Here is a 22,500-nt window from a genome sequence, read left to right on the forward strand (position 1 = left end):
GCCCCAGTTCACCTCCTCACTGTTTTTCCCAAGTCCCCCAGATTCACCAGACTCCTCCCTTGGAGAGCATCTTACCCGATCTCCTTTAAGCCCCGCATCACCCTTGAAGCCTGGGAAACCATCCTCTCCCTGGGTGGAACACAGTGCAGAGATCAGAAGTCAAGGTTTTCACGAAGGGGCAGAGTCAGAGCCCCATTATTAGGGTTCCCCTCTCCCAAGGAATCCCCTTCTTTCTTACCCTCTCTCCTTTCTCCCCCTGGAGGCCTCGGTTGCCAGAAGTACCCTGAAAAGAAAGAAGCTCTCAGTCCCCACACTGCTCCCACTTAGAAGGGCCCGGAACTCAGTCCTCTGCCTGAAACAGCCAGGACAATCCCAAGAGGATGCAAGACTAGAGGGAGGGGGTGGGGAGCAGCCCCAGAGAAAATTATCTTGTCCCATCATCTGCTAGTATGGTGTACAAGAGATTGCATTTCCCCCGCCCCTTCTCACTGGCAGCCTCCCAAGGTCATCTGTGTGGGGGTGTGAAGGGAAGGCCAAATTTCCAAGTAATTGATTTCCATCTCCTAGGGACACTGTGTCCACAGTTCCTTCTGGCAGGAGGAAAAGGATGAACATTCCAGAACCCAGCTTCATTCTAAAGGCGAAGGAATGTTTCCCATTGTGCTGGATACAGCGCGACTCTGTGCCTGGCAACAAGGGGAGTCTGTGCTTGGCTACAGCGCGACTGCTCAGTGCAAGCCCAGATGCTGCTCACACCAAATTCTTGGCTTGGGCCATAAGAAAAGCTGCACTTGGCTACAGTGTAACTGAGCTAAGTGAGTTAAATGAAATTGTACTTGGATACACTATAACTATGTTTTGACAATAGCATGACTGTTCCCAGCCACAGGGAGACACACTATAATGGAATTCAGTGACTACAATGAAGTTACACTTGGGTACAATGTAACTATGTGTTTTGACAATATCACCACTGTCTCTAGCCACAGGGCAATTCATGGACCACGATGTAACCAAGTTTGACTGCAACTGTTCTCTGACCATGGCTATGGTGTAACTGCTGCTAAGTCATTTCAGTCCTGTCTGACTCTGTACAACCCCATAGACGGCAGCCCTCCAGGCTCCCCTGTCCCTGGGAGTCTCCAGGCAAGAACACTGGAGTGGGCTGCCATTTCCTTCTCCAATGCATGAAAGTGAAAAGTGAAAGTGAAGTCGCTCAGTTGTGTCCGACTTTTTGCAACCCCATGGACTGCACCCCACCAGGTTCCTCCATCCATGGGATTTTCCAGGCAAGAGTACTGGAGTGGGGTGCCATCGCCTTCTCCGATGGTGTAACTAGACTCAGCCAAAACATAGCCTTCAACTCTATATAGAAAACCATGCCTGACTTTCAATGGAACTCTGAGTTTGGACACCCACAGGACTTCATGGCCAGCTACAACATAACTACACCTCCTTGGTTATAGGGTAACTAAACTGGTCTATAATGCAAAAATGTGAGGAGCTGGCTTTTAGACTGTTCTTAGACTAACCAAACTCTGTTCTTAGACTACAGGTAATGGATACCTGTACTTGGCTACAAGGTAACTGGACTTAGCTACCATACATTTTAATTACAATGTCCCTACAGCTGGTCAATAGTAAATCTCTATTCAGTACACCTCTCAACTGGTCCTAGCATTTCTAGGCTTGTAGATTGTATGGCTCTTGGCTTGAGTTTTTGTTGCTTTTGTTTGTTTTAATTTATTTCTTTTTAATTGAAGGATACATGCTTTACAATGTTGTATTGGTCTCTGCCATACATCAACATGAATCAGCCATAGGTATACATATGTCCCCTCCCTCTTAAAATTCCCTCCCACCTCCCACCCCATGCCACCCCTCTAGGCTGTTACAGAGCACTGATTTAAGCTCTCTGCATTAAACAGCACATTCCCACTGGCTATCTTTTTGAGCTTTTAAAACAACCCTCTGCTTGATTATAATGTGTTGACCTGGGGATGTGATATATGTGCTTAACAGTGAAATGGGTTCAGCCTGTAATGGGTTTAACTACTCTCAACTACAAGGTGACAACTATGCTGTAATGTTACCCTTTGGCTGTTCAGCTTCAAAGTAGCACACACCCTACTGTATACGGTCAGTCCTACCGCATCTTGCCTGGCAGGCTGATTCCTCTCTCACACTCTTGCAGAAGTGTCTGATGGGGCCAGCTTCCTGAAGTCAGTGCTGATGAATCAGCCCTAACTGCAGGCCCCAAGCATCACTTACCTTCACACCCCGAGGTCCCGGATAGCCTGGAGGGCCTGCTGACCCTGTTGGACCCTGAGATGGAGATAAGATCAACGTCAACCTGTTCTTCCCCCTCCGAGTTCCCAGTGCACTCATCTCTCTTCTCATGAGACTCCCGGCCCTGCCTGCCAACCCCCATCCCCAAATCAGCCCCTGTTCAGGTCACTTACCTGGGCCCCTTTCTCTCCTGTTGGGCCCTCATGACCTGGGTGACCCTGGGAGAAAGACGTTCTGAGTTGTCAAAGACCTGATTTGCCATCCAAACTCCCAAGCCTCCCCCTTCTCCTTCCTCTTTCTCCCAGAATCTAGTTCTCACCGGAGGGCCTTCAGATCCTGGGAGGCCTGGAATTCCTGGGTTTCCAGGGGGACCCTGAAAGAAGATGAAAAGTAGGGAGAGATACAGGGTCTCAGAGCCTGGCATCCCACCAGGAACATCCCTGCTCAGACATGCAGCTGCCTCAAGGTTAGAGAAAAAGCAGATTCTACTGGTCACGCAATCTATTCTCAGCAATTCCGAACTTGCTGTATGACCCTGGACAAGCCGCCTCCCCTCTCTGTGCCTCAGAAAGCCTCTGCTTCTGGGAGAATTCAGGCAAGGGATATAAAACCAGTGTGAGAGACATGCTGGGACGGGGGACCCCTTCCTTTAGAAGCCCCTTCAACCCATAGTGCCACCAAAGACTGGTGGGTCTACAGAGGCATGGGGTGGCCTCTCTATGTCCTGCAAACAGTTGATGAGTCCAGAGGGGGGATCCTGGCCAGTCAGCTAAGCCAGTCAGACTCTCTCCTGAAATTCTGAGGGAAGTGACACCTTGCCTCACAGAAACTATGATCAGATGGATTTGAGTAAAGAAACTATTAGATTCTAAGGAGCTGGGGACTGAAATAGTGACAGCAGTACAAGATTGTGTAGAAATAGGAGTTGGAGTAAGAACAGACTTGGACGGTAAAGAATCTACCAGCAACGCGCAAGACATGGGTTCGATCTCTGGGTTGGGAAGGTCCCCTGGAGAAGAGAATGGCAACCCACTCCAGTATTCTTGCCTGGAGAATCTTGTGAACAGAGGCACCTAGTGGGCTACAGTCCATGGGGTCAGAAAGAATCAGACGTGACTGAGCGACTAACATTTTTGCTTTTTCAAGGTGTATATAGAAAGAATCCTGTCCTTCAAGGGGAGATGGAAACAGGCTTGCAGAGGAACAAAGACGACACTGCAAGACCCCCAGAGAAAAGGATTTCTTGGCCCATGAATCTTGGTAATACTTTCTGGCTTCTGAGAGATTCCCCCGTGTCTTGATAACGTCCCCCTGTGCTCCAAACTTGGTGGAGGTATATTTCTCACAATCAGCCCTTCTCCAACAATGACACTTGGTTACTCTGAGCTTGTTTAGGGACTGTTGCAACTGATCATTATCCATGGCTTACAAAAGGGGCCCAGTGGGAAGTTTTTCCTGCAGGCAGAGTTGGAGGAAGAAGACATGAAGGGGGAGGAGGGAAAGCAGACCTGTCACTCACCTTCTCCCCAGGAGTGCCGATGGGCCCCTGGGGGCCAGGAATTCCCTGGAGATATTTTAAAAGAGAGAGAAGAAAAGCTTTAGAAAGGGACAGTGAGTGCAGAAGTTGGAGGAGCTAGGAATGATCTATGACCTTCAAGGACCACGCTCCCCCCATTATTGGAAAAATAGCTCAAACCTGGGACCCAGGATTTCCCTGCTGTCCTGGGGGGCCTGGTTCTCCTGGAGGACCCTGGGGAGAAAGTGAGGCTTCTGTGAAGCTGGAAAGGTTGTGGTGTTGAGGTGTCGGTGAAGCTGAAATGAGGGAAGGGGTCACGGGAGTGGACAAGGATATGGGTGGCCATAGGGTCAGAGTGTCTGAAAGCATCAGGGGGACTTCCCTGGAGGCACCCTGGCTGGGAATCCACCAACCGATGCAGGGGGCATGGGTTCAATCCCCGGTCCAGGAGGATTCCACCTGCCGCGGGGCAGCTGAGTCCATGCACCACAAGTACTAAGCCCAAACCCTATAGAGCCCACAAACTGCCAACTACTGAAGCCCGTGGGCCTAGAGCCCATGCTTTGCAAAAGGAGAAGCCCGCACACCACAGTGAAGAGTGGCCCGGGCTTGCCACATCTAGAGAAAGCCTGTGCCCAGCAACGAAAACCCAGTGCAAGCAAAACTTTAATTAATTCATGAATTTAAAAGAAAGCATCAGGTGGGGCTTCCCTGGTGCCTCAGTGGTAAAGAATCCACCTGCCCATGCAGGAGACACAAGCTGGATCCCTGATTTGGGAAGATCCCACATGGCAAGGAGCAACTAAGCCCGTGCGCCACAACTACAGAGCCTGCGCTCTAGAGCCTGGGAGCCGCAACTACAGAGTCCACGCGCTGCAACTACTGCAGCCCATGGACCTAGAGCTTATGCGCCTAGAGCCCGTCCATGCTCCGCAACAAGAGAAGCCACTACAATGAGAAGTCTGTGCGCTGCAACTAGAGAGTAGCCCCCACATGCAACTAGGAAAAAAAGCCCATGCAGCAGCAAAGACTGAGTGTAGCCAAAGATACAGAAAGCAAGCAAGCACCAGGTGTTGGAACACGTACCACATTTCCTTTGGCACCTGGAGCACCATCACTTCCAGTCACACCCTGGGGGAGGAGAGGGTGTGAGACCAGGGCAGACACACGTGCAGGAGCCTGCGTCTGAGACGCTGAGAGACTCAGAGGGAACGGTGAGTGGGCAGAGAAGCCAAGCAGCAAGGAATGGACACGCAGAGGAGAGAACGGTGAGGAAAGGACAAACAGGGATGTCGAAAGACAGCGACATTCTCACCGGGCGTCCCAGGGGTCCGGGGGAGCCTCTAGGGCCAATCAGTCCTCGGGGGCCCTGCAAGGAAGCGGGAGCTAATGTTATTCCAGCATCCCTGCTCTGAGGCCCGAGGAGGCCTGCCTCCCTCCTCTGTGTCAGACAAGCAGTCCAGGGGTCCCTCATACTCACCGGCTCCCCCGCCTGGCCAGTGGGCCCCGGAGGTCCCTCTACTCCCTGTGGGAAAATAGCATCACTTGGGGAGGCAAGGGAATAATCTTCAGAGAATCACCTTCCCTCATCTGGGCAGCCCCTTCCAGGTCATCTCAGAGTCAGAACTTGCGGCAGAATCCAGCCAATGGGATGTACGTGATTTGAAATTCAGGCCCGTGACCCCAGTCCTGGACCTGCAGTCCTGGGCCTCACCTCTGAACTCTAATTGTTGTCTAGTCTCTAAGTCAAGCCTGACTCTTTTGCAACCCCATGGTCTCCAGGCTCCCCTGTCCATGGGATTTCCCAGGCAAGAATACTGGAGTGGGTTGCCATTTCCTCCTCCAGGGGATCTTCCCCACCCAGGGGTGGAACCCACGTCTCCTGCACTGGCAGGTGGATTCCTTACCGCTGAGCCATAGGGAAAGCCCGGTAACTCTAGTACTAACCCCCAGCTCTCCATCTGTCTTTTTGAGCCCCTGATGGGGCCTCCTGACTCTCCAGTGCAAACCTTCACCCCTCCCTCAGTCTCCTGAATGTTCTATTTCCCTCATTCTGGCTTTCTGGCTTCCAAACCACCCCCTAACTTGCTTCCAAACTTACCTTCCGCCCATCTTCTCCTGGGGGACCAGGTTTCCCCACATAACCAAAGTCACCCTGCAGTGGGGAACACAGAGGGCCATTCAGGGTCAAAAGATGAGGGTAGAGAGCAGCCCCCAAGGAAGGGAGATGGGGTGTGAGGGGTGAGCCCTCAGACACAGGGATGGAGGCTCTGATATTGGGGATGGGGAGAGTGTCATGAATATATTGGGAGGGGCTTGGATGGGGGGGAGGGGCCTCACACACTCACCCTTTGGCCCTTCTCACCAGGCAGCCCTGGCAGGCCATCAAAGCCCCGATCACCCTGCACAAAGAGACAGCATCTGAGCCCTGGATCCTCTACCCTGACCGTCCCTCCAAGTCCCAGTCCTGGCCACATCACCTACCTTAGGTCCCGTGGTGCCTGGGAGGCCCCGAGCCCCATCTGCTCCAGGGCGGCCCTGTGGGGGGTAGGGGTCACATAGTCGAGATGTCTACTGCCATGTGTGGAGTACTTTCCTCATGCAGTCCCCTGCGCTGGCAGTTTCTCTGTGTACTAATCGAAGCTCTCAAGTATATCTCAAACCCATCCATTACTCTTTACCCCTAGTGCCCTTTCTCTAGTCCAAGGTACCAGCATCACAAAAATGAAGAACCCTCATCTTTAGGGAATTCCCTGGCAGTCCAGTGGCTGGGGCTCCATGCTCCACTGCAAGGGGGCAAAGGATCCATCTCTGGTTGGGGAACTAAGATCCCACATACCACATGGCCAAAAAACAAAATAAAATTAAAAGAGGACTTCCTTTTTGGTCCAGTGGTTGAGAACTGGTCCCTGGTCCAGGAAGATTCAACATGCCATAGTGCAACTGAGCCTGCGCACAACTACCAAGCCTGAGCTCTGAGTCCATGAGCTACAACCACTGAAGCCCGTGGGCCCTGGAGCCTGTGCTCCACGATGAGAGAAGCCCCCACAAGAAGCTTGTGCACCACAACTAGAGAGAAGCCCCCACTCACTGCAACCAGAGAAAGCCCTTCACAGCAATGAAGACCCAGCACAGTCAGAAAAACTAAAAATAAATCAATTTTTTAAAAAGAGAAGAAAGAATACACTTTAAAAAATATAAAAAAGCCCCCATCTTCAGTCCCCATTAATCTCCTCGCTGTATGTTCCCCATGGAATGTTAATACTATCTGGAAATATCATTTTCCCCAATGTGCCAGTCTTTCCTTTTGCAAAACCCTCAGTGGACTGCCATTCCCTGTCCTCAATGCTCTTATCCCACCAATGACACCAGCAGACCCTGAGAGCACAGAGCCAAGGCTCGTGTTGGGTGCTGAGAGATGGCTAAGGGATGACCTGAAGACCTACGAATCACTCACCATCTTTCCCTCTCGGCCAGGGGGCCCATGAGGTCCCTGAAGCCCTCGGGGACCCTAGAAGAGAAAGAAAAGGAGGCAGAAAAAGAATAACAAAGAGTAAGGACTTAGTTTAAGTCATTCCCTGTTGTGTTCAGTCACTAAGTCATGTCTGACTCTTTGCGATCCCATGGACTGCACCACGCTAGGCTTCCTTGTCTGTCCTTCACTATCTTCTGAAGTTTATTCAAACTCATGTCCATCAAGTTTGTGATGTTATCCAACCATCTCATCCTCTGTTGCCCCTTTCTCCTCCTGCCTTCAATCTTTCCCAGCATCAGCGTCTTTTCTAATGAGCTGGTTCTTTGAATTAGGTGGCCAAGTTATTGGAGCTTCAGCTTCAGGATCAGTCCTTCTAACAAATATTCAGGGTTGACTTCCTTTAGGATTGACTAGTTTGATCTCCTTGCTGTTCAAGGGACACTCCAGCACCACAATTTCAAACATCAAAAAGGCAGTAATTGCAAGCGTATCACCAGCCCTTTTGCCATTTTCCCCAACTCGCACTTTATCCTGTGGCCGTGGGAGACATCCACCTTCCCATCCACCCTGCCCCTCACCCCACAAATCTCACCTGAGGCCCCATTTCTCCCATCTCTCCTTTCAGACCTGGATACCCAGGGAGGCCCTTGGAGGAAGAAAGATAGGGTGATGCACTTAGAGGGAGTTTGAGTTAGAGTCATCTCCACGGATGCATCCCCTCTTCCATGCAGCCTCCTTACTCACCACGGGACCTGGGCGTCCAGTGAGCCCCACCGGGCCAGGAGGGCCTTTCATAGAGAGCTAAAGAGACAGAGGGGAACAGAGCCTCAGGTCTTCCATATCCCCACAAAGTCATTGTCGAGAGTTAAATACCCACCTGTCTGCTGACTATTCACTGTCTCCCATCTTTGGCATTCTCTCAGTGTCCTCCCATTACCTCCCGACATGCATGCTCAATTGTATGCCACCTCATAGACAGTAGCCTGCCAGGCTCCTCTGTCCATGGAATTCTCCAGGCAAGAATATCTGAGAGGGTGGCAATTCCCCTCTCCAGGGGATCTTCCCGACCCAGGGATCAAACCTACATCTCCTGAATTGCAGGCAGATTCTCTACCGCTGAGCCAGTGGGGAAGCCCCACCCTCCAACAGTCCCCATATTATCCTCCCCTCACCTGAGCTTGTTGCAGGACTGCCTGAGCCTGGGCCTGCTGGAAGGATACTGGGGGTCCTTTGTGAGAGCCTCCTGCAAACTGGAACTAGAGGGCAACTAGTAGTGAGGGCAACTTCTACAAGAGGTCCCCACTTCCTGGGTCAGGACTCCACTCCCCAAGGCCAGGGCAGCCTGTCTCCCTCTTACCGGTATCATGATCACAGTGCCTGGGAGTCCCCGGATCCCATCAATGCCAGGGATGCCTGGGAGGCCAGCAGGGCCCTGAGAGAGGAAGAGAGACACAGAGGGATGGAGATAGACAGATGGAGCAAAAGATAGGGGAAGGAGGGGACAGAGAGAAACAGAGCGGGAGAGAGGGAGAGAGACAGGTGAAGGCAGAGAGATGGAGAGAGAGGGGCAGGGAGGGAGAAGATATGGAAGACAAGACAAACACAGAGAAATGGAGGGAGGGAGGGGGAAAGTGACGAAAAGTGAAAGAGAAACAGAAAGAGACAGAAGAAAGAGGGGTGAGGAAACAGACATAGAGAGAAAGAGATAAGAAACACTCAGGGATAGAGACAGAATGAGGAAAGCAGGGGATAGCCCCACCCCCAAGATGGCAGAGGAGCCAGATGGCAATTCACAAATGGGGAAAAAGAGGAGCAGGAGGGGATAGTGCCAGCCCCATGTGATGCCCCCAGCCCCAGCCATGCTCCCAGCTTCAGCTCCACAGCTTGAAATCTCCCTCCCCCAAAAGGTTACATGCCAGAGAGACTCTCTTACCGGTAGACCACGGTCTCCAGGGAATCCTGGGGGCCCAGGAGGGCCTGAGGGGCCAACCACCCCCTGTTGCAGACAGAGGAACAGAGGTCATGAGAAGTGCAAAGTCTGAGCCAAGGGGACTTGCTGCCCACCACTGACCGTGGCCCCGTGTTGACATTCCTACTCCATCGCTGAGCCACTCCTGGCCCCTCAATGCTATGCTGATCCATATAAAGCTCCAGCTTTACATCTCAATCCCCTTTTTCATTCATCTTTTGAGCCTCAAGTATGTAATAGTCTTTGAATGATATGGCAACATTACACTCCAACTCCCCACCCCGGGAGATCAAACACTCCAACTGGAAGTAAAAGGCAAGAAGAGAGGAATGCAGTCATGACTCACTTGGGGTCCTGGGGCTCCTGGGGGTCCTTCAAACTGCTGTCCCTGGGGGAGAAAGGAGTGTGACCCCCATTCTTGCCCATACCCCTGCAACTCTACCCGCCCCAGACCCCTTACCTGTTCAACCACGGCTGGCTCTCCTTTTTCTCCTTTCTCCCCAGCACCCTGGGGCAGGGGGTAGAAAGAAAAGAGATGTGAGCCTGGAACTCAGACACAAAACTCTCAGCTAACTGACTTCACACTAAACACACACACAGACACTCATGCATACACAGAGTCCATTCTCTGAGCTGCCTCTGTTGTTCTTCCTTCAACCAATATGTTTCGAGCAGCTCAGCTTCCAGTTTTGAGCTGGCTGTGCTGCAGCAAGGTGGAGACCATGAACTCTGGGACATGCTGTGGGACCTTAATCCTGGAACTGCCTCTCACTTATTCAACTTATTCAAGTCCTGCAGACTCACCTGCAAAGTTCATGGGTCAAAGCCTACCCTATACATCCCATGGGAGGATGAAGAAGTTAAAACAATGCTTAGTACATCACAAGCACTCAGGCTAAGATGGTTAGGATTATTCACTTTCTTCCCTGTCCAACATCAAGGCTTGGTTGAATAGAAAGGGGTAACCTGGATGAGAGTGGGGGGAGGGGGGGCCTTCCCTATCTGTGGTATTTTTCTAGACAATCTCCTCCAATCCCTGGACTAAAGATAGAATCTCTCTGCTAATGAGTTCTAAGTCTTTATCTCTAGTCTAGACCACCCCTTGAGCTCCAGAATTTTCTAACCAATCACTTGCACGGACAACCGAATAAAGGTTGCCAATTTGTCACTGTTGTTTAGTAGCTCAGTCAAGTACGACTCTCTGGGACCCCATGGACTGAAGCCCCCACCAGGCGCCTCTGTCCATGGGATTTTCCAGGCAAGAATATGGGAGAGGGTTGTCATTTCCTTCTCCAGGGGATCTTCCCAACCCAGTGATCGAATTAGCGTCTCCTGCACTGGCAGGCGGGTTCTTTACCACTGAGCCACCAGGCAAGCCCAGTTGCCAATTTAGCACATCCAAAATAAGATCACTGACCCTTTCCACCTGCTCCTCCCTCGTTCCCCATCTTACTCAGTGGTGCCACCATGCATCTACCCAGTCATCTCAGCATCCTTCTTCACCTTCAGCAGCAAGAGCAAAATGGGGCATGGTTCAAATCAGCCCACTCCTGTCTATCCGCTCCCCCACCCCTTCCCTCCCCTCACCACCACCACTCTCATCCAGGTCACCACTTTCTATTTTGCATGTGTGTGTATATTAATTGCTCAGACATGTCCTACTCTTTGCGTCCCCGTGGACTGTAACAGGCCAGGCTCTTCTGTCCTCAGGATTCTCCTTTTGCATGGACAGCTAGTTTCCCTGGCTCCCCCTACAGTCCATAGGCTGTTCAGCACCAGAGAGAGCTTTGAAAACTCCCAAGTCATGTTTCCTCTCCAGGGGCTTCTCATCATGCCTAGACTAAAAGCCAAATGAATCACTCTACCCACAGAGCCATTCATTAGCACAATGCCTGTCACATTAGCACAGTATCTGTAGATAAATATTTGTCAACTGCACTGGGGTGGTGGGAAGGCATTCCAGGCCAGAGCAAAGAAAGCAAAAAAGAGGATGTGGCCAAGTGTGGCTCCAGGAAGGAGTCCCTGCACCTAAGCCACCCAGACTCACAGGAAAGATCTGGAATTCAGTATTCCATGACTGTTCTGCTGCCCGGAAGAGGGGGCCCATGGTGGGACCATCTTCTTCTTCATCTTCTCTGGCTAACTCAGTCTCCAGGGTCTCCAGTTCAATTCCATTGTCAGGGTCCAGGCCCTCCTGAGGACATTGGAACAGACCAAAGTTTGCCCCTGACCTCTTCATCGTCTGCCACCGCCACCACCCCAGGACCTTCCCTCCCAGCCCAGTCCACTTCCCACCAACCTCTAGGATGGTGCCATTGCTACCAAAGGTCACAGCTGTGGTGATGACCAAAGGCGTGGATGTCGGAGACAGAGGTGGTTCTGGTGTCTCTGTCTTGGGGATGTCAGTGGAGGTCTGGAGGAAGGACAGAGAGAGAGTATCAGGTCTGGGGCCAGGACAATCAAGGTGGAAGGGAGTTCCTTCCCTTGTGGTCCAGCGGCTAAGATTCTGCACTCACAATGCAGGGGGCCCAGATTCAATCCCTGGTCAGAGAACTAGATCCCACATGCTGCAACTAAGAAAGATCCCACATGCCACAGCTAAGACAGTGAAAGTGTTAGTCACTCAACTGTGTCCAACTCTTTGCGACCCCATGGACTGTAGCCCGTCAGGCTCCCCTGTCCATGGGATTCTCCAAGCAAGAATACTGGAGTGGTTTGACTCCAGGGGAACTTCCCAACCCAGGGATCAAACCTGGGTGTCCCACATTCTGGGCATATTCTTTACCCTCTGAGCCACCAGGGAAGCCCAAGACAAGGTGAAAAGGGAAGATACTTTAAAAAAAAAAAAAAAGGCAAAAGGGAGGTGAAGGAAGAGACAGACCCTGTCTCTCAGAGCACTCAGTCCAGGGAGGGGGACAGAGGAGGATTCTCAAAAAACATCAGAGGGGTTTAGGCCACCCGCAGGCCTATGGAGGCGAAAGTGTACTGGCTGGATGAGGACAGCCAGCAGGGGGAGCCCTCGTGTGTGGAGGACAGATGGGGCTGGCCAGGGCTGGGAGGCACAGCAGGACTGGATCCAAAGCCCAGTGGTCAAGGTCAATGTCCAGCACTCAGGGCCAGACTCCCAGAAGCCTAGCTCATGTGTCCATTCCCAAGGCAGAGCTCAGCGGTCAGCCAGCCAGGCTGCAGTCAGAGGGGGAGTTCGAGCTCCTGCTGGCCCAGACAGCTGCAAAGGAACTGGGTCAGGGTGCAAAGCGGGCGGTGGGGACCCAGGTGAAGGGTTGGCACTGAGGAAGGGGCTGAGGAAGGGTAGAATAGTCCTGGCATCTCTGTTCTAGGCTGAAGTGCTAACCTCTTTCTCCACACTGATGCTGAGAACAGATGTAATGCAACCAGTGACCCTCCAAACAGGGACCCCAACAAAGGGCACCTACCAGGGACACCTACACAGTGGCCCTGCCAACTGATGACCACCATCACTGGCCCCCAATTATTCCTACAGTCATGATCCACTGCACGCATGCATGCTAAGTCGCTTCAGTCGTATCCAACTCTTTCTGGCCCCATGGACTATAGCCTACCAGGCTCGCCTGTCCATGGGATCCTCCAAGCAAGAATACTGGAGCGGGTTGCCGTTTCCTCCTCCAGGGGACCTTCCCAACCCAGGGATCAAATCTGCATCTCCTGCCTTGGTAGGTGGGTTCTTTACCACTAGCTCCACCTGGGAAGCCCAATTTAGTGACCCTCCAATTAATAACCTGTGATCAGTGACCCCCATTAAGAATCCTAACCAATGACTAACCAAAACACCTCCTAATAATCTATCATTGATCTTCCACCAGGTATTCCTATAACCAGTCACCTATCACTGGCCCCCCAATTAATGACTTCCATCAATGACCCCAACCAGTTACTCCTTCAGTCAGTGACCTCCCCAACCAATGACCCTCCACAAGAAGTACCAACCAGTGACCCCCTAACCAATGAATCCTCTTAGCCAGTGATCTTCCAACAACGAATACCCACAAGTGAACTCAACTAGTGCTCTCCAACCAATGACCCCCAGACGGTAATTTCATTAACCAATGGCCCATCAATGACTTCCCAACTAATTGCCCATCAGGGACTCCCAAATTAACTATGTCATCCATGATACCCCCAAAATCACTCCCCAACTAGTGATTCCAACTGGTGACTGCACTAGTGCTTTCTAATCAATGGTTCCCCACTGGCGCCTTCCCCAATTAGTGATCCTCAACAATGACACTCCCCCACCATTAGGCCTAAACTAGTGACACCAATAACACCAACAGTGGCCTCCATCAATGGCTTCTAAGAATGAACTCCAATTAGAAACCCCCAAACATCAACCTTAATAAATATCTCCCTACAGTAACCCATCTCAACCAGTAACCTCTGTCAGGGAGTCCAAATAGTGTGCCCCTAATTGCCGTGGTTGTTGTTCAGTCACCAAGTCACATCCAACTCTTTGGAATCCCATGGATGTTAGAAGACCAGGCAACTCCATCCTCCATTATCTCCTGGAGTTTGCTCAAATTCACATTCCATTGAGTCAGTGATGCTATCTAATCATCTCATCCTCTGCCATCCCCTTCTCCTATTGCCTTCAGTCTTTCCCACCATTAGGGTCTTTTCCAATGAGTCCCCCCCCCACCCCAGTGAGTGACCCTTCACTGAATAACCCCAACCAGTCAACGCCAAACAATGACAAACCAACAAACCCATCACTGAACCTAGCCAGTGGCTCTTCTTAAAGAGCAGCCTTCACAAGAACCCTGCTAATAACAATGTACTCATCTGGGTGTGCCCCCTCCCTCCAGCACCCCCACCCCCAGAACTGGAGGTTGGGAGGAAGATATGAGAGAGCTCCTAAGACAGGATCAGCACCCCCTCCAACAGTGACTGGTCAGCCGAGAGAAGTCAAAAGTCAGGGATTGGAGACCAGAGGGGGAGACCCTGGATGAGGCAAAAGGGATCAGTGCAGATCAGAGGCCAGAAGCAGGGCAGTCAAAGGGCAGACCCCTTACCTGGTTGTCCAGGGGCCCAGGAGGCAGACTCGCAGCCAAAGCTTCCTTGAGCTTCTTCTTCCTGCCCTTCCCCTTACGACCTCGCCCTTTCTTCTTCCCTTTTCCTTTCCCCTTCCGCCTAGGGGGAGGGGTTTCTGGCTCCCCCTGAGGGGCCTGGGGAGAGGATTCCAATCAGACCCAGAGTCCCTGAGTGGAAGCTCCATCACTCAGATCACTGGAGGTCATGCTGGCAAATGGGCCACTGGCCCTGTGTTTTAAAGCCAGGGCTCGCTCAGCACTGGGAACAGGGGTCAAGGTCAATATACGATCTGGGGCCAAGGGTCAGTTATGTGACTGGAAGTCAAAGTCACTCATGCCTAGGAATGGTTTGAGGGCGGGGGTCACTGAGCCCCACGGACAGGGCTCGGAATTCACTTATTCCTGAGACCTGGGGCCAGCGATGTCTGAGCCGGTGACTGCAGGACAAGCCCCGTACTCACCCTGGTGACTGTAGGATCCAGGTCATCACAGCCAGGAAGGTACCGCTCACATGCCTGGAAGGCGGCCTGGGGATCTGGGCTTATCACCAGCTCCTGGACATCTCCCTGGGGAGAGAGTGGGGGGTGGCGAAGGGGTCCACAGGCTGACCCCAATTCCCATTCCAAGCATCAAGGTCTCATGTTTTTCCACTCAAATCACCACTACTAAGTATAAGCAAGGGATAGCCCCACCACAGCCCCAGAAATCCCTCTGCACCCCAAAACTGAGAGCAGGAAGATTCCATCAGGCTAATGCCAAACCACAAGCCACACCCCAAAAACGTCTGTCCCATCAGAGGCACATTTGTTCCTTTTTTTCTCAGGCACATGGTGACACCTACTGTGAGTCAGGTGCCCTTCAAAGTACCAGGGACAAGAAGGGAAACAGAAACTTTCCCAGTGGTCCACTGGTTAAAAATCTGCCAGTGCAGGGGACATGGGTTCGATCCCTAGTCCAAAAAGATGCCACGCGCTGCAGTGAAGCGAAATCCATGCATCACAACTATTAAAGCCCACGTGCCCTGGAGCCCGTGTTCCCCAACAAGGAACGTCACCACAAGGGAAAGCCCACGCACTACAACCGGAGAGTAGCCACAGCAGCAACGAAGACCCAGCACAGCTGTAACAATAGACATTTTCTTCTTTAGAAAAAGAAGGAAACCAGATGATGAGTTCCCTGGATTTTTATGACACGCACGACAATCACTTCATTGAAAACACATCTGTCACAGAGCCTCATGACACCTTGCCCTGCTGGCAACACACACCATCACAACAGCCAGTGTGGTCACGCATCACAGTCTTATCCTCCCACCGTAAGCCAAGTAGGTATGTGCATGCTAAGTCGCTTCAGTCGTGTCCAACTCTTTGTGACCCCATGGACTATAGCCCGATAAGCTCTTCTGTCCATGGGATTCTCCAAGCAAAGATACTGGAGTGGGTTGCCATTTCCTCCTCCAGGGGATCTTCTCGACCCAGGGGTCAAACCCACGTTTCTCTTGTCTCCTGCATTGCCAGGCAGGTTCTTTACTACGAGCGCCACCTGGGAAGCCTAAGCCTAGTATGCACCATCACAAATGATTGATTCGTGGTTCTACAGTCTCACAGCACACAACAAAGATGCATTAGAAAGGGCTCCCTTCTCTCAGCTTCCTGGTGCTGAATTGAAGCTGGATACTTCCCTTCTCCGATCTCTTCTCCGGATTCAGGCTGCAGACAAACCTTCCTTCAGCCCTCTGCCTCAGTTTCCCCATCACTGAAGTGAAGTGAAGTGAAAGTCACTCAGTCGTATCTGACTCTTTGCAATCCCATGCCCTATACAGTCCATGGAATTCTCCAGGCCAGAATACTGGAGTGGGCAGCCTTTTCTCCAGCGGATCTTCCTAACCCAGGGATAGAACCCAGGTCTCCCACATTGCAGGTGGATTCTTTACCAGCTGAGACACAAGGAAAGCCCAAGAATAGTGAAGTGGGTGGCCTATCCCCTCTTCAGGGGATCTTCCTGACCCAGGAATCGAACCAGGGTCTTCTGCATTGCAGGCGGATTCTTTACCAACTGAGCTATGAGGGAAGCCCAATCCCTGAAAGGCTACCTCAAAAGTCTCCTCGCCAAGGTCCTGGGTCCCCAGCACAGTGAGTCCCGCTGTACTGATGAATCGAGGTCCCTGAGCCAACACGGGGAGCTGAGGTTCACAATCAGCCACCAGGGTCACCATCCCACCGTCCACACTGACTGCCACACGGTGCCACCTGCAAGAGCACAGTCTCAGAGGAGGGGTGCTCCTCACCCACCCTCCCGGGATCCCCCACCCTCCCCATATTCACCTGCCATCCGTGAGGTTGACCTGCTGGGGGAGGGGGCTGAAGGAGTCACCTAGGAGGTCCAGAGCTGGCCCCAAGGCCAAGCCCAGCTGCCGGACGCCACCCTCATCATAGATGGACAGAAGGACAGAACGGTTGGTTGGCTGGCCCCGCAGGGTGATCAGGATGGAGAAGTTCTCAGGAAAGTGCCCATCTGGGAGGAGAGAGGGAAGGGGGCAGTTCGTGTTGTGACCCCAGCTCCCAGGATGATCCAGAGCCCCTCTGGCCCCGACTCACCTTGGAAGAGCTCTTGCGTGGGGACACCAAGTGTGCTGGTCTTGCCCACCCGGAATGCTCGGTCACCCTCTGGGGCCCTCTGGGGGCAGAGGCCGGGGCCCTCAGGGATCCCAGCCTGGCCCCCCCGCATGCCCAGCGCCTTCAGCACATCCACAGGATCTGCTAGAGAAAGAAGGTGGGTTGCGGGGCAGTTAGAACAAGCCCAGGATTCTGTGTGATCAGCTTCGGTTTGGAGGACTCAGCATCCCCAACTGTGTTTATGGGTCGGGGGAAGGAGCAGGCCTGGGACCTGTGATCCCCTCACCCCTCCACAGCTGTTCCGGCCTCATCAGCCTGTAGACTCCTGTTTTTTTCCCCTCGGTTTTTGGTGAGAAGAAAAAAAAAAAGCTGACCTAGTTCTGGGATGAATCAAAGCTTCCTGGCCTGAGCCCCAGAGCCAGGCGGTCCCCCTCTCCACACTCCCCCGCACCAGCTCCCTGGGGCTGCTTCCCAGGCCTGAAGCCCCCTTGCCAGGGGAAACCCGCTTAGAGAGGAGGGGCTCCTTCTGTGTGCTCTTCCCACCTCTTCCCTTGGCTCCACTCCCTCTGACCTCCTCCCTCTGACCACCCTTGTCCATGACTTCCTCTGACAGCCTTCACCCATGACTTCCTCCCTCTGACCACCGCCTCTCCTGGCTTCTCCCTCTGACCACCATCACCCAGGACTTCCTGTCTTTGACCACTGCCATGTTGGATCTCTTCCCTCTGACCACACTTTATCTGATCCCCACTGATTTCTGGCCATGCCCTCTGACCTTCCTCTGCCTGACCCTGACCATCTCCTTCTGACTACCCCCTGACCTCTTTCCTCTGCCTATCCCAGTCTCTTTCAACCCATGACCTCCCCATTTTATCACCCTCTCTGACCTTCTCCTCTGACCACCTCTCCCTGATAACCTCCTGACTTCCTCCCTCTGACCCTCTCCCTCTCATCCCAGCAAAGAAAGAGACTGGTCCAATCAGATCTTAACCCAGGCTGTCCTACCAGCCCCACCCGGCGCAGCCTGGCCAGTGCTAAGTAGAACCACATGGCTTGGGCAAGGGTGGGCGGGGTCCTCCCCTGGGCCCAAAGCCCCTGCCTGACCCCCCTCCCCTCAGCAGACTGTCCCACTGACCCCCTGACCCAGCCTCTTGGCAGGAGCCAGATTCTGCCGAATCTGCCATGACCTCACCCTGGGGGCGGCTCGGCTGAGCTCACCATTGGGGAGCCAGGGTGAGGGGCCAGACTCGGGGGAGATCGGGGCTCAGATGTGGGCTTCCCATCTCCACTCCTCCTGGGTCAGATCCCGCGTTCACCAGACTACAGAGCCCTGTTCTAGCCTCAGCTCTCTCTTGCCCCAAACTTCTGCTATTTTTCCTCTCTCCCCCTCCCTGCCTTCTCTGCAGCCCACTCTCTGTGTCCAGCTCTGAATCAGTCCCTCTCCCTCTCTTTTGCTAACTCGCTCGCTCGCTCACTCGCACTCTCTAGCTCTCTCTGTCTCTGCCTCTTGGTACTTCCCTGGTTCTCACATCTGTTTTTCTCTGCATGCCTCTCTCTATCTCTACGTGCAGATTACTCTCCCCATCTCTCTCTCTCTTTCTCTCTCTCTCTCTATCCATACCCACTCCCCAACAACTCTGCTGTTTCCACCAGCCCCATCTTTAATTGCCTGAATTGCCTGTTCTATGGCTGGGCTGTCATTAAGAGGTATTTGGGTTACAGCCCCCTGGGGCTAAGATCTGGACTCCCAGGCTCTCCTGACCACAAGGGTCACTCCTGGGTGGAATAATCAGCCCAGCTACCCTCTCTCCAGGCTGGAGCCCCGGGGAGGGCTGAGATTCATGATTCCACCCAGCGTGGCTCTCCCAGGCTCTCTTTTCACCCAGACTCAGAAGGATCTCCCCTCGACCAACTGCTCAATCACATTTTAAAAGCCTTCCCCATCACCTAACCCAAATGTCTCCTACTTCAATCTGAGTTCCTTCTGTTATGGCCTTTCAGAAACTAACTGCCCTTTCTTTTCATAGCTGGCTTGGTGACAAGGAAATACACAAGAGGCATTGAGTTCTGCTTGCAGGGCCAGGAGGTGGGGGTCTGTCAAGCACCCAGCTTGCCCTTCTCCCCACAGACTCTCCCCCGTGCTGGTTAGGACCCCAGGGAGATGCTGGGTGGGGTCTAGGATCTGGAGGGAGGCAGGCAGGGATCAGGCTGGGACAAGGCTGGGACCCCTCAGATGTGTAGGGGAGCTTCTATATGAATGTGCAAATATGTGTACGTGCTATAATGTATGTGGGTGAGGCTGTGCAAGCGTGTGTATGACTCTATACGATCCAGGGACTAGCTGAGCGTGTGCTTTGCAGTGTGTCTATGTCTGTGAATATTCGGCCTATGATGGAGTGTTTAGGTGCAGTTCTTTACTTGTTCTGGCATCCCAGCAGTGAGTCAGAGGTTCTGCAGGTGATTCAGGGAAATCTGTGATTGTTATAGCTCAAACTTGAGCGAGATACAGGCGTGAGGTTATCTGTAAGACTGCGGCCAAGTCAGCAAGTGGGTGACTGGTTGAGAATATTTACTGCTTTGTGTAGATGCCAGTGGGAGAACGTGTGAGAGTCTGAAAGTGTAGGCGGGTGACAAAAGCTGCGGCCATGTGGCGGATGGCTGATGGGGTGGCCTGGGCGTGGGCATCAGGTGTTTAACATTCTTGGTGTCCCAAGGGCCTTATATTCGAAATGCATCCCTGAGATCGCACGACTGTGTAGATGTGAGCATAGGAACGGGGCATAGGCTAATATGGGATCATCTGAGTGAGCAGGGACCTCTCTGAACTGCTGAGAAAGTTGGAGGGGCCAGGGTGCTCGGGTGGGAGTGGGCTGCGTCTGAGTTCACCTTAGTGGAGGATTACCGGGAGGGCCTGACTTGGGGTATCTTAGACCAGGGAAGCCCCCTTAATCACACTTGAAGAACCACGACCTTCCCAAAGCCCTGGGGGCCCCCCCGACCCAGAACCCTGAGGGGAGGGGCGTGGCGTCCGGCCAGAACCGCACAGCTGGGCGTGCGTCAGCGCTGACTCATCCGTCCGGCGGCCCCCGGGACCCCCTGGGGGGCCCTGAGAAATTCCCCGGGAAAAACACCCGAGGCTTGCTCAGCTTGGGGTAGCAACTTCCACTCCCCCTACCACCCGGCCCGCACTCCGCCCCTCCCTTCCCTGAACCCCGCCCCGTCTCGCCCCTCCCCAGGGCCCTCCCGAGGCCCTGTCCATGGTGCTGATCCCGGCTCTGGGGAGCGCGGGGTGGGGGAGGGGGGCAGGGATGGGGGGGAAAGGAGGTGGGAGCGCGCTAACTGGGATCAAAGGAGGAAGAGGAAGAATAAGGTGAAGCCATTTGGGGAGCCGCCAAGGGAGCTCTGAATCCCAGGTCAACCCTCTACAATCCCCACCTACCATCCCCCTTAGAATGAGCCTCATGGGCAGTTATTTACCTATGTATCCCCCAAGTCACAACCACAGCCCTCATAGCGTCACCCAGAGACACACAATCACACGCATAACACACGCGGTTGTTTTTAAAAATCAGCCCCACACACAGACACACCCTCACGATACAACTCAATCACAGATTCTCCCAGGGATTATCCCATCGCCCATATCCATACAATCGTCAACTCCCACTCCGAGCACACGCATAAGCTCATGGCTGCGCACGCACACATACCTATAAATTGCATGCATTCCCATGCACACACCACGAAACAGGGTCACAGGTTTCCATGCCCCCCCAAACTGTCACACCCGCAAACCGCCCAGAGTCAAACACTAGCGCCCCACGCAACGTGCACACCCGCATTCCCCACTCCGCGGCGTCTTTGGGAGCCTCGCTGGACCCTGCACTCCAGGTCCTATTTCCCCTCTCCCAGCTCACCGGCCTGCGTCCGGGGCAGAAGCTGCAGAGAGGCCAGGAGCAGGCAGAGGCCGGCCCGCGGCTGGCCCGGGCCCCGGCGACTCCCCATCCCGGCGGGGCCCACACTCAAGGCGGGGGACCAGCCCGGGCGGCTGCGGGGCGCGGCGTCTCCTAGGGCTCGGTGCAGTCCCTCCGCGGCCGACTCCACTCGGGATCCGCAGGAGACTGCCCGAGACCCCGCCCTGGCCTCGCCCTGCGCTCCAGCGCCCGGCCAGGCGGAGCTCAAGGGAGGGGGGGCAGCTGACAGCTGGTGTGGGGAATTGGGAAAGTTTGTGCTGAGCGCTGATTGGCCAGCTAAGGGTGGAGCCCTGAGCCGGGAGCTGGGCCCTTTTTGCCCCACCCCACAGTAGCGGAGAGTGAAAGAGCCAGCTTAAAACTAAATATTATTTAAAAAACTAAGATCATGGCACTTGGCCCCATGACTGCAGCCATGAAATCAGAAGACGACTGCTTCTTGGCAGGAAAGCAATGACAAACCTAGACAGTGTGGTGAAAAATAGAGACATTACTTTGCCGACAAAGGTCCGTACAGTCAAGGCTGTGGTCTTCCCAGTGGTCAGGTACAGTTGTGAGAGTGGACGGTAAAGAAGGCAGAATGCCAAGGAATTGATGCCTTCGAAATGTGGTGCTTTAGAAGACTCCTGAAACTCCCTTGGACAAGGAGATCAAACCTGTCAATCTTAGGGAAATCAACCCTGAATACTGGTTGGATGGACTGATGCTGAAACTGAAGCTCCAGTATCTGATGTGAACAGCCGGCTCATTGGAAAAGTCCCTGATACTGGGGAAGATTGAGGGCAGAAGAAGAGTGTATCAGAGGATGAGATGTCTGAATGGCATCACTGATGCAATGGACATGAACTTGGGCAAACTTCAGGAGATGGTGAGGGACAGGGAAGCCTGGTGTACTTCAGTCCATGGGGTCGCAAAGAGTTGGATACAGCTGGCCGACTGAACAACAGCGGTGGTGGAGGAGGGTCACTCCCACCTAGCCTTAAATTCCGGGGTCCCAGACTTTTTCTCCAAACAGGCTCTGTCGAAGAGCTTAGTGGCTTCCAAAACTGCAACCTCCATCTAGGGCCTGGAATTAGAGGGTAGAGCTTTATACCAGATCCTTTGTCTCAGTCAGGCCCTTAAATGGGGTCCCAGTTCAGTTAAGTTCAGTTCAGTTCAGTCGCTCAGTCATGTCCGACTCTTTGCAGCCCCATGTATCACAGCACGCCCGGCCTCCCTGTTCCAGCCTGATGCTAAATCCTCACCCACCTGTCTGACCCCACAATAAGGTACCAGCCTCACCCCCTGCCTCCCCTGTGTGTGCTCAGCCATGCCTGACTCTTTGGAGACCTCATGGGCTATGGGCTGCCAGGCTTCTCTGTCCATGGAATTCTCCATGCAAGAATACTGGAGTGGTTTGCCGTTTCCTTCTCCAGGGGATCTTCCTGACCCAGGGTGATTCTTTGTTGTCTGAGCCACCAGAGAAACCCAAACTCTTAATTTTCAAATAAAGCCCCCCACCTCCATCCTCGACGCTCTTCTCCCAGACTCAGATCCCAGCGGGATGTCCCAGGCAAAACCCCCGAATCTTTACACATTTCCCTATTAAATCAGGGAGTC

The 22,500-nt window shown here is 53.2% G+C and overlaps 1 protein-coding gene across 2 annotated transcripts in view; it reads right to left on the bottom strand.

Moving 5' to 3' along the window:
• The window catches only part of COL5A3 (collagen type V alpha 3 chain), a 45,846-nt gene extending 24,793 nt beyond the window's left edge, over positions 1-21,053 (bottom strand). The window contains exons 1-29 of one of the 2 annotated variants that reach the window (XM_027969602.2): positions 20,848-21,053; positions 16,913-17,071; positions 16,640-16,829; positions 16,408-16,564; positions 14,777-14,881; positions 14,298-14,450; positions 11,549-11,662; positions 11,297-11,443; positions 9,710-9,757; positions 9,596-9,637; positions 9,214-9,276; positions 8,638-8,712; positions 8,453-8,536; positions 8,025-8,081; positions 7,873-7,926; positions 7,263-7,316; positions 6,290-6,343; positions 6,154-6,207; positions 5,907-5,960; positions 5,286-5,330; positions 5,121-5,174; positions 4,892-4,936; positions 3,986-4,039; positions 3,809-3,853; positions 2,609-2,662; positions 2,463-2,507; positions 2,272-2,325; positions 239-283; positions 76-129 (exon numbers count right to left, since the gene is read on the bottom strand). In XM_027969602.2, coding sequence (XP_027825403.1) covers positions 76-129; positions 239-283; positions 2,272-2,325; positions 2,463-2,507; positions 2,609-2,662; positions 3,809-3,853; positions 3,986-4,039; positions 4,892-4,936; positions 5,121-5,174; positions 5,286-5,330; positions 5,907-5,960; positions 6,154-6,207; positions 6,290-6,343; positions 7,263-7,316; positions 7,873-7,926; positions 8,025-8,081; positions 8,453-8,536; positions 8,638-8,712; positions 9,214-9,276; positions 9,596-9,637; positions 9,710-9,757; positions 11,297-11,443; positions 11,549-11,662; positions 14,298-14,450; positions 14,777-14,881; positions 16,408-16,564; positions 16,640-16,829; positions 16,913-17,071; positions 20,848-20,935 — 2,247 coding nt within the window. In that variant the 5' untranslated portion in view covers positions 20,936-21,053. Of the gene's footprint in view, positions 1-75; positions 130-238; positions 284-2,271; positions 2,326-2,462; positions 2,508-2,608; positions 2,663-3,808; positions 3,854-3,985; positions 4,040-4,891; positions 4,937-5,120; positions 5,175-5,285; positions 5,331-5,906; positions 5,961-6,153; positions 6,208-6,289; positions 6,344-7,262; positions 7,317-7,872; positions 7,927-8,024; positions 8,082-8,452; positions 8,537-8,637; positions 8,713-9,213; positions 9,277-9,595; positions 9,638-9,709; positions 9,758-11,296; positions 11,444-11,548; positions 11,663-14,297; positions 14,451-14,776; positions 14,882-16,407; positions 16,565-16,639; positions 16,830-16,912; positions 17,075-20,847 lie in introns of both variants that reach the window. The other variant, XM_027969601.2, reaches the window with a different exon arrangement.
• Between the last annotated feature and the right edge of the window lie 1,447 nt (positions 21,054-22,500).

This window comes from Ovis aries, chromosome 5 (assembly GCF_016772045.2).
Source record: "Ovis aries strain OAR_USU_Benz2616 breed Rambouillet chromosome 5, ARS-UI_Ramb_v3.0, whole genome shotgun sequence".
Taxonomy (NCBI): domain Eukaryota; kingdom Metazoa; phylum Chordata; class Mammalia; order Artiodactyla; family Bovidae; genus Ovis; species Ovis aries.